At 47.6% G+C, this 11,010-nt stretch overlaps 1 protein-coding gene across 6 annotated transcripts in view; it reads left to right on the top strand.

Moving 5' to 3' along the window:
- The first annotated feature begins 1,043 nt into the window (after positions 1-1,043).
- The window catches only part of EBF1 (EBF transcription factor 1), a 388,671-nt gene continuing 378,704 nt past the window's right edge, over positions 1,044-11,010 (top strand). For 2 of the 6 annotated variants that reach the window (XM_039330252.1, XM_039330250.1), the window contains exons 1-4: positions 1,044-2,332; positions 3,967-4,123; positions 4,596-4,659; positions 5,553-5,608. In XM_039330252.1, coding sequence (XP_039186186.1) covers positions 2,199-2,332; positions 3,967-4,123; positions 4,596-4,659; positions 5,553-5,608 — 411 coding nt within the window. In that variant the 5' untranslated portion in view covers positions 1,044-2,198. The remainder of the gene's footprint in view (positions 2,333-3,966; positions 4,124-4,595; positions 4,660-5,552; positions 5,609-11,010) is intronic. The other 4 variants (XM_039330251.1, XM_039330253.1, XM_039330256.1 and 1 more) reach the window with 4 other exon arrangements.

Below are 11,010 nucleotides of genomic sequence, written 5' to 3'. Positions count from 1 at the left end.
GGCAATAACTTCAAAGTACCGAGCTGACGTTGTTTTTCCTTAACCAACAAAACAACCCGGCGTTTCATACAGTGCCATCTAAGTCTAGAGGTAGGTGTACGTGGAAGGGATTGCCCATCTGTGCTTTCTGACTTCTTCGGGTGGCGATTTAAAAATAAAGTACATTAATCTCCAGATCATGAAAAACGGGTTGAGATCACTGTCTGCAGGAAGGAAGGAAGGAAGGAAGGAAGGAAGGAAGGAAGGAAGGTCAGGTTGTCTCTCTGCCGCTGCAAAAGAAATCTGGCCTAGTGGGTGACAGCTGCGCGCCTTGAAACGCTTTAATTAATTAAAGGCTTTCTGTTTCGTTGGGATTATTATTATTATTATCCCTGTGGCTGTTATTCTGAATCATCTTTAGACACTCGGACGATCCTGTCTTGGAGGGCGCAGGGGGAGGGCGCGTGGAGATCGAAATTCCCACGCGGGCAGCAAAACCCTCGGCTCTCCGCCCTCCCGGCCTCTCCAACGACTCCCCCCTCCTTCCTCGCCGCCTTTCTCTGGAGATTCTTTCCGGCCTCGGAACTTCGATGCGGCTTTGGGTCGCGGAACTCGAAGCGCCCGATCCTCAACCGCCGCGTAAAACTTTTTTTTTTGGTTTCTCCGCTCCGCTCCCACTAGGAAGAACAAGAACCGCCCGAAAGACGGCTCGGGCGGCTCCCTTTCCAGCACGTGGGCCCCAGGCTCCTTGCTCGACCTCCTCCCGGCGGCCCTCATCGCTGCTGCCCTTCCGCTCTTCCTGCCCGCGCGGATCTCCCCGTCCGCCGGTCGTTTTTTTCCCTGCAGGCTTGGCGGAGCGCACCGCGCCTTCCCGCGCCTTCCGCCACAACTTTCTCCGGGTCTTCCCCCGGCGAAAGGGGGCGGGGAAGGTTGGGCCATGCTAATGAGGGGGGCGTGTCCCCGGGGCCGTCCGCGGCGTCGGCGTCGGCGGCGTCTCGGCTTTCCTCCGCGGCGATTGGTGGGCGTGGAGGGGCCGAGGAAGTTATGACGCTATGCAAATGTGGGCAGGGGCGGGCTCCGGCCCTCAGGGCGCCGCCCCCTGCCCACTGGGGCTGGTGTGCTCGTGTTTAGCTGCGGGGAGAGTCGAAGTAGATTCCATTGAGAAAGCCTGCAAACCACTCCGATTTAAGCCGGGAGGAGGGAGCAGAGGTGGGGGGGAGGAAGCCAAGAGGATCTCAATCCACCCAGGGGGGGTGCGCTTACCTTTCCCGGCGTACGCGCGCCGCGTGTCTTCCTCTGCCCGTCTCTCTCTCTCTCTCTCTCTCTCTCTCTCGGGCTCCCCAGCAGCCAGCTAAGCTTCCTGCGCTGTTGGAGGAAGGCTGGAGAGGGGGCGAAGAAGAAGCCAGAGAGGGAGAGAGAAAGGGCGAGCGCCAGTCTTTGGCCGGAGGGAAAGCCCTGCAAGAGAAGGGGACTCGCCGAGGACGGATCGCAAAGTTGCCGCTTTCTTGTCACTGGAAAATGACACTTGATGTAACCAAGGGCGCCGCCGCCGCCGCCGCCGCCGCCACCACCACCTCTACAGCCGCCGCCGCAGCGCTGGTTGAACCTATTGTTTCTTAAACTGCCTTCTTTCTTCGGCGATCCAAAAGGGGGGAGGACTTCAGCACGGAAGGGACGCCGCCGGCCACGTCCTGCGACTTCTTGCGCGATCCCGGCCAGCCAGCCAAGAAGAAAAACCATATTCTGATTTTTTTAAAGAAAAAGAGGAGGAGGAGGAGGAAGAGGAGGAGGAGGAGGAAGAGGCCACCCGGTGTCTCGCGCCCACCCTCCAAAGAACAAGCTCGTCAGGCACCCGCTAGAGCATCCGCAGCCGGCCCCGGGGGGAGATTTTTTGTAACCCTTTGGATTTCCCCCCCTCTTCTTTTTCTCTTCTCCCCCCCCCATCCCTTCAATGTCTGTGTTTGATTTTCTCTGATTTGCTTTGATTCAGCAGCCGTTCCAGAGAAAGAAAGAAAGAAAGAAAGAAAAAAAGAAAGAAAGAAAGAAAGAAAGCAAAGAAAAAAGCAAGAGGGGGAGTGAAACGAAAACCCCGACCCGCTCCGCGCTTTTCTTCTTGTCAACACCCTGCGCTGTGGCTGTGTTTTGCATTTTTGTTTTTCCTTGCTTTTTCTACTTTTTTTTTTTCAAGAAGAAGGGAGGGTTTTGGTTGTCCTTAATTCATGTTTGGGATTCAGGAAAGTATTCAAAGGAGTGGAAGCAGCATGAAGGAAGAGCCCCTGGGCGCCGGCATGAACGCGGTCAGGACTTGGATGCAGGGAGCCGGCGTCCTGGATGCAAACACCGCGGCGCAGAGGTAGGTAGAGCTCGCGGCAGCATCCCTCCCTTCGCCTGCCTTCCCTGACTCGAAAATCCAGCGGTCCAGTCAGCCTCCGGTCTGTAGCTGGTGGGCAGTGCTTCCCAGCGATACCTTGACCCCAAATGACTTTTTAATCTCAGGGCCCGAGTAGCCGCTGAACCAGTTTTTCTTTCTTTCTTTCTTTCTTTCTTTCTTTCTTTCTTTCTTTCTTTCTTTCTTTCTTTCTTTCTTTCTTTCTTTCTTTCTTTCTTTCTTTCTTTCTTTCTTCCTTCCTTCCTTTCTTTCTTTCTTTCTTTCTTTCTCTTTCTTTTTCTTCTTTCTTTCTCCCCCCCCCTCTCCCTCTCTCCCTCTCTCCTTTTCCCCATCCCAAAGACTATGGAGTTTTTCATTCAGGAATCGCCCCCAAATATGTTGACCCTTCCCATACTCACATTCAAAAGCAAAATTAGGCTGCCCGTGCTGTTCCCCATCTCTCTCTCCTTCCCTCCCTCTCCGATTAATTTCTCAGTTCCGAACCGGGGACATATTTTCCCCGTTCTCCTAAAACCTCCCTTCTTTTTAAGTTGCACCCAACAAATGTCGGTGGCAACGTGTCCTGTCACTTTCGCAACAACTTTGCTTGCTTGTGGGTGGTCTTATAATATATTTTTTGCTCGTCGACAACAAGCCGGTCCCTTCCCTCCAGCGATTCCTTTCAAGAAAGGTACCGCCCGGGACCTTTTCAACTTTCCAGCCACTTCCAGCCCAGAGCTCCCGGGAACTAAGTTCGGCTGTCCTCCGCGCGATGCTTACTCCCAAACTCCCGTTTTCTGGGGTTGAAGCCAGGGCCTTAATTTGAACCGGGCGGCTGGGAACCTTGACAGGTCGCGAAGACATCGGTCCCGCTCGGCTGGATCCCTCCGTCCCTCCCTCCGTCCCCCGCCTCTTCTGCTCGGGAAGGGAAAGTGGTGCGGGGGGACAAAGCCGGCGTGAAATGATGGGAAAGTTTTGTAGGGATGTTTCCTGCTCGGACGAGAGCGGGGTTGGAATCCGAGAGGATCTTCCTGCGAGCGAGAGTAGCGCTTCGGGCATCAGGCGGAGTTAGTGACAGCTGAGGCCGCAGTGACCCGACCTGGGAAAGCGTGGCCTTGGGTAGGGCAGCGGGAGCATCCCCCGGGGCAATTCGAGCAGCCGGCAATTTCGGCTTGCTAATTCAGGCTGCAGGAAAGCAAAAGCTAAAGAAAAGAGAGCTTAAAGGCCTCTTTTCCTCCCGGGTTGATTTGCCAGGGACGGTTTTGGCGGTTCGGAAAGGCAGCGGTTGCTTCGGGGTTGCCGAGGCCAGGGGTTCCTGCGGAGCTCAGTTTCTCCCCTGTGATGGAAGTACCACCTGCTTCATTTCTTCCTTAGAGCTTGGGGAGCCTTGCCCCCCCCCTCCCCAGCATGAAATTGACCCAGGCTTAGGGACCTGACCAGGAGGACCCCGCTTGTTGACCCGAGCAGCTCGCTTGATGCTAGGACTCGTAGCATCAAGTACTCGTACTAGTATCTTTTCGCCGGACTCGACCCGGCTCGCGAATGGGAAATCTCTCGGCTAGGGGAGCAGCAGGGCCGGGACGAAGCAAGCGCGCCTAATTCAGTCTCTTTGGCCGCAGCGGGGTAGGCCTGGCCCGGGCTCATTTCGAGAAGCAGCCGCCTTCCAACTTGCGGAAATCGAACTTCTTCCACTTCGTGCTGGCTTTGTACGATCGGCAGGGGCAGCCCGTGGAGATCGAGCGCACCGCCTTCGTGGGCTTCGTGGAGAAGGAGAAAGTAAGTGTATGTGTGAACGGGCGCTCTGCACGCTCGCGTGTCAGCAGATAAGAGATGGATTCCTTGTACGCCGGAGTCCTCTCTTCCTGCCCGGACCCGTCCTAGAGAAGAGAGCTCGGCCTCTGCGGGATCGCTTCAAAGTCACACTTGGCCGACCCCCGCCCAGCAATCTGCCAACTTTTGACTTTTTTTTTGTTTTTCGGCCCGGTCTCTAAGTGTTTCCCTTCCCGGCACTTTTCCAACCTGCTCCTGGCCCTTCTATCCATACCCAGAACAGATTGGGTTGAACTCAACCCCCTTTGACTATTGTCCCGATCTGGAGAGGAGTGTGTGTGTCTGGGGGGGGGGGGAGGCGGCAGTAAAGAAATAAGTAGCAACCCGCGACGAGGCCGGGATTTAGGGCTCTTTAGGAGCGCCTTGCTGCTCCGGTTGCTGGTCCTGCTCCTAACACTTGTGTGTCCTTTCGCTTCAGGAAGCCAGCAGCGAAAAGACCAACAACGGGATCCATTACCGGCTACAACTCCTCTATAGTAACGGTGAGCCTTGTTCTGCCTATGCTTGACAGCTCCGGGCGGCTTTAAATCTCCAGGGAATTCCTTCGTTCAGTACGTCTGTTTTCCCCTGGAAGGGAACGGAAAGGGGAGGGGAGGCTTGCCCCACCGGGCTCGGGGTGCATTAGCCAAGAGACAGGGCGAGCGAAATCTCCGTCGCGGTTGTCTTTTAAAAAACAGAAACAGCAGCAGCAACGGGACCGGATAGCTTTTTAAAACTTGAGCAGAATTTCTCGGCCAGCGGCTCGTTCTTCTTGAACGTTTCTCCCAAGATAGCCGCCCGACCTTAAGCAGCACCCCCCACTCCAAAAAAAAAAAAAAAAAAAAGGAAGAAGCCCAACACCTGTATAGTCCCGTGATGCTTTCAAGATTTGCCAGACCCAATATTTTGCTTCGGTGGAAATCCAAATAAAACAGAATGTCCCCTTCACCTGGATGACAATTTTTCTCTCTTGCCGTCCTCCCGACCCCCAAATTGGGAGCGAAGGCTCACCTTCGTCCAATCGATTAGGGTGCACCACAAGTTTGGTGTGGGCAAAAGGATCACCTCGTTTTCTGTGCCAGTTAAATGAGAGATCCTGGGGGGAGGGGGAAACAGAGGACTAAAGAAAGCAAGGCGGGTCTGTTTTGACCATTTATTGACTCTGAATAAATAGATTTGCGATTAGCTTCGAGAGGATGGAGAGGTATTATTACGTGTTTCCAACTTTCAAGACCTTCTCCCGTAGTTCGGGACCCCAAAGTATTTGGCAAGTTTAGGGGAAAAAGAAAGAAAAAAGAAAAGGAGCTTTCTCAGTTTTTGCCTTTCGTGCTTTCGCTTAATTGTTCTATTTCTCTCTCTCATTCTCTCTCCCCTTTCTCCCCATTCCGGCTTCCAGGGATAAGAACCGAACAGGATTTTTATGTCCGTTTAATCGACTCCATGACAAAACAAGTAAGTCTTGCTTTCCTTCCCTTTCTTGTGAAATGATCAAAGTGGAAGAAAGCCGAGGCGAGTGGGAGGCTCTGGAGGCGGAGGCGTTTAGGGGAGTTGCGCTTTGGAAACCGAAAGGCCGGGTTGGAAGGAGCTTGAGAGCGTTGGAAGGCGGTTTAGTTAGCGAGCTGCGAAATCTGGATTACACCGGGATCTCTAGGCGAAGGCCAGGCCGGCCGCGGCCGAGTAGTCAGGGTGAGAAGGAAAGCGAAGACCAAAACGTGGGTGGTTGCCCCCTTTTATGCGCCGAGACGGGCCGTCCATCCCGGCCTTCTTCCTGTTGGAAAATCCAGCGTGCTGGCAACTCAGATTAGGGCGGGCGGGCGCGCTCACGAAGTCCGATCGGATCGTTTCTTCTCCTTCCCCGTCCTGTTCTTGCCAGGTTTGGCGGGGTTTGTTTTCAAAGAGGTCCTTGCCAAGTATTCCTGAGCAGGATCTCAGCCTTAAACGCCGTTACTGAACCGCAAGGTTCAGAGTTGGACCAACCCTCCCCCCCCCCCAATTCCCTCTCGCTTGCGAGAGAGAAAAAGAAGCGGCAGAGTTTTCAGAACCCGCCTCCTCCTCCTCCTCTTCAGTCGGGGAGAAAGGGCTTCCCACCCGCCTTCCTTCCCAGTTTCATCCAGAGGTTTTCCCAGCCCCTCCAAATTCCCAGCCTCCTTGCCAATCTCGGACGATGGATGCAAAAAAAAAAAAAAAAAAAAAAGGCGCAGCGAGTCGAGGCGAGCGGAGAGGAACGAAGCTTTCCTCCTAGCGGATCGTTACTCAAATCGACTCCTTAAAACAAAACAAAACAACAACAACAACAAAAAACACAGCCGTGTGCGTTTGCATTGATTTATCGCCTTGAGCGACTCAGTCAGTTGAGGCGGTAGCCCTGGCTGAATTGGACCTTGGCGGAGCTTTAGGGGAAGCGCCTCCTGTGCTCGGTTTTAGATTGGCCAGGAGCCAGGGCGGGGTGAACCAACCGCGCTCTTAAAGGTACAGGATCACCGTGGCTCTCGCCAAGCCCCCTTCGGTGGGCGAGGGCCAAGCAGCAGCTGAGATCCGATTACACTGCGCGCGCGCGCAGGGAGGAATTACTTTTGGGCAAACGGTATTCATTTTGCCTGCCTTACCTCCTCTTGCTCCTCCCCTCCCCTTCCTAAGGTTTAATTAGACCCGGTAGCTGTTTACCAAATAAATAAATAAATAAATAAACGACAGCTTCTGATTTCCCCGGAAGGCTCCCAGATCACAGAATTCTCTCTCTTTCTCTCTCCCCCCCCCCATTTTAATTATAAGAACGAAAAGAGGTGGAAAAGAAACCCCAGGAAAAGCAACCCCCGCCCCCCGCCCTTGCCAAGCGATACTTGTAGCCACCTAATGTGCCCGAGCAGATAATTAAACAAATAAAGACGTACGGCATTTGTTTACTCCTTTGTAATTCCTGGGTTAAGTATTTTAGGGGAAGATCTTAAATCTCGGTAGATTTGCGGTGGGATGTGTCATGGGTGATAAACACTTATTTTAGAAACTTAATGCTCCTGAGTAATTTTGTGATTGAAAAAGCTCTGCCTTCGATACAGCCTAATTTTCATTATGGCATTTTTATTGCATGTTCACTCTCGGTGCCCTACAATTGTGGTTTCGGGTAAAAAAAAACAACAACACAAAACACAAAACCTCCACACCTCTAGCCATACAGTAAAATATTGAACTAAAGGAGATCATTTTATTCCTTTGAATTCAAGTATTATTGTACAGTGTATCTTTTTTTAAATTAAGAACATTTTATGTTTTTTATAAGATTTGATAATTTTTAATTTTTTGAGATCAGATTTGTTTAAGTTCAGGTTAATGTTCTGAAAGTTATTAAATCATCTGATTTTATCTGATTCATATTTTTTTTAAAAAAAATACAAATGAAATAATATTTATTTATTTATTTTTCTTTTTTCTTTTGCTTACTGCGTTCATACATATGGTCACAAGCCAGGTTTTGGGTGTTTCAGAATTCTGCCTTCTAAACTTTCATTTGTTTTTGGTAGCTTTCTGACACCAAACCAGAAAGGTCAAACAGTTGAGTTTGTTTTAGAAGCTGTCTTTGATGCTCATGAAACATCTTTTCCTGCCATTGATGGCTGTCTTACAATAGAAGGGTAAAGAAAAGGAAGAAATGGAGCAGTTGCAATTCTAACATTTAGTAAAACTAGTAAGAAATCCTTTTGGAATATATCTATAACAACTGACAGCAGAACAATTCCAGCCCTTAAACCACAAATCTTAAAAAAATGCACCAATAATGACAATAATTTATAAGTTTGTATTTAAAGAGGACCTCTCGTTGTTTTGTGTATGAGTGTAATTGCATAATCCTTTTTTTAAAAAAGAAATTATAATTGAGCCATTTTCCAAATTGTAGTCATTCAAGAGTTAATGTTTTTTTCCTTTTCGAAATTGAATTTCTCTGTAGAAAATCATGATTTGGCCTACCTTAGTTTTAAAACACCTGTTTACTAGCATTTTATGACTGGATGGTTGTCAATTGACCTGCAGATTTCTTCTGGTAAAGTAAAACAGGAACACGGTTACACAGCTGTTGTTTCCACAAGATCAAACCACTGCCAGATCTCACTTGGAATTCAGATACAAACTATTATCCACTTAATAGCAACCAGCCTTTTACTTTAAAATGTTTTACATTTAACCCTAACGTTAGGACTAATTATTGATTTGGGGAAAAGGGGGAAGGGATAGAAGAACAAGATTGCAGAATAACAGTTTTAGAGAATAAAATCCAGAGCTGAGTAATACAATTTTTTTTAAAAAAAGGTTAAAATTCCTTATTGAGAAGTGGCTGATAAGAATTCCAAGCCAATAGATACAAATGTTCTTTGTATTTTTATTAAATGCATGAGCTTAGTTGTCATTGTCATATTATTATATGTAAAAAAAAAACCTTAAGTTAATTTCTGGTTATATCAGGGAGCTTTGTGTTATGATATGTTAATGTTTCCAGAAAGCAGAAAGACTTGTTTTTTGTAAACTCAAATATTCTGGAGATCTTGAAACTTCTATCCTCGTTAATGAAATATCTGTAAGGCAGGTCAAGGAGTCTGCTGAATTGTTCACAATTGTCCCCTTATAAAGTTGCCACTTAGGTTTTAAAACAGAATGCGAGGAATATTTGGAGAATCTTAAGTAACTTTCTGCTTGGAATTAAGTTCTATGCAGCGTGGGCAGATGCTCCTTCAATTTTTACTGTAATGCACTTTATATGTTATCCAACATCATAGAGGAGGGGTATACTAGTATCTGAATCTTGGCACAAATTGGAATGGAAAGATGGCGGGTAAATGAAATGGTGACAGGAGCCGCCAGGTTTCAGTGGCATGGTATTGGCAAGTGACACGTCATCAGCAACAACATTTTGAGATTGTACTCACTGTTTCATGTGCAGCTTTAATGATTTTCATACTTACATTCAGCCAGATTGAGAGAGGCAGGGCTCTTAGAGGCCTCTAGGGATATATGAACAAAGGGCCCTGGCCGGTGTAAAAGGGAAGGACTAGTTTTTATTTTTTAAATTTGTAGTAGTGATGTCAGAGGCCTATGCCACAAGTTAGGTAAGTGAATCATGAAACCACCTGATTTTGTAAATTAACCTTTCCCCCCTAACTGGATATATTTGTTTCTTTCTAAAGTATTTTCATCTACTTTATCATTTATGGTTGAGCTACATTCCTGTTGTGTTATTTATTTATTTTCTTTGTTCTGTTTGCCTGATACTGTAGTTGTGGCGGTTTGTAAGAAAATCATGGAAAAATGCTGTGCTTGAGAAGCTGCTATCTAAACAATGAGTTCTGGAAGCCAAGAATATTATACAAACATTGTCAGTATCTTTGCAGCAAACTACTTTTAGGGAAGAGACCTGGAAATAATTCTCTTAGAAAACCTTGGCATGTTTGAATGCAGCCATTGATGTTATATAGCAGTATTTTTCAAGTTTAGCATTTTTTAAAGATGTGTGGACTTCATCTCCCAGAATTCTTCAACCAATATGCCGGGAGTTGAGGTCCATACATTTTAAAGTTGCCAAGTTTGAAAAACACTGTTATACAGGAAACTGGAATCAGTTTGGCCTTATCTTGAGAAGCTGAGAGGGAATGTACAGGGAAAGACTAGAAATCTCAAAGTAGTAGCAGGCTAGATGGTGAAGTTACAAAAAAATTCAAAAGAAGGCAACAGCAAACCATTTCTGCATTCATTCATACAGTATAGATTTTCATGGCTGCCATTTCTTGACAGAGGTACGTTTTGCATTGCTGTCAAGTATGTATCCGTGATACCTCTAGAAGTCAAGTTCAGCTCAGAAGAAAATTTTGACTGGGATTTTAGACAAAAGATAGCTTTGTCATTGTGAGAGAGATCATTCAGGCTTATGGATGTAAACTCTGTCTTTGTGGATATGCTCTTTTTCTTAAACCTGGATCAGAGTGAGTGAAATTTTAATAGTTGTGCGAACCAAAATATCCCTTTTGTAGATCAATAGCTTCCTTGCCAACTCAGCACTGGAATAACGTGAAGGCAGAAATCTCGTCAAGACCACTCACTGATTCTTTTGTTTTTCTTCAAAATACCACATCAGAAAGTAGATTTCCCTCCAACACAGCCTAAACACAGACATAAATCCAGCTGATTTCAAAATGTTCTTCTTTCTAACATGTGAGGCAGTCAAAGATGCTCTATCATGTCATCTCTGATACTTCAAACCCTCTGTGTCATTTACAGCAGGGATGCAAATATGATACTGCTTTTTACCTAAATTGATCAAGCTGTTGTGCCTGAGTGCACAGATACTGAATCCCCCCCCACTCTGTTCAGTGAATTGCAAATGGCACGATTGTGAGGAAAATAGGAATCCGCTCAGAAAACAGCTCCTTGGGATCTGAGCTGTGGAGTCCAGTGCTCTTGTGCAGTGAGGCAAGCCAGGGTGGTGGGTTATTTATTTATTTATTTATTGCAGTGACTTGAATCCTTTTTTGCTTCAAGAGCAGGAAGTGCAGGTGATTTCAATTTCCTTCTCTGAGAAGAATGCGAAGCTTGACATTTACATGCATACTCAGGACCTGAGTGTTTGGGAAAATGTAAGCTCAACACAGTGGAAAATGTGTTGTTTGGAGTCTGGGGGTGAAAACAAAGCTGAGGATTTTGGAGAGACTGCCTGGGCCAGATGGCTCAGTGCATTCCCAGTCTGGCTTCCAACTGCTCCCTCCTGTATAATATACAGCCATTTGTTCTGGGATATTTACGCTAGAGTTGTTTCCCTGCGAATGTTTGAGAAGCATTCAAAATGAACATATTAGTGGAGCTGGGCTAGGAAG

The sequence above is a fragment of the Crotalus tigris genome, unplaced genomic scaffold, assembly GCF_016545835.1.
Source record: "Crotalus tigris isolate CLP2741 ecotype Arizona unplaced genomic scaffold, ASM1654583v1 scf7180000024427.8105951120:4207309, whole genome shotgun sequence".
Lineage (NCBI taxonomy): Eukaryota > Metazoa > Chordata > Lepidosauria > Squamata > Viperidae > Crotalus > Crotalus tigris.
The sequence above is the reverse complement of the archived record's forward strand: the minus strand, read 5'-3'. Positions and strand labels throughout refer to the sequence as shown.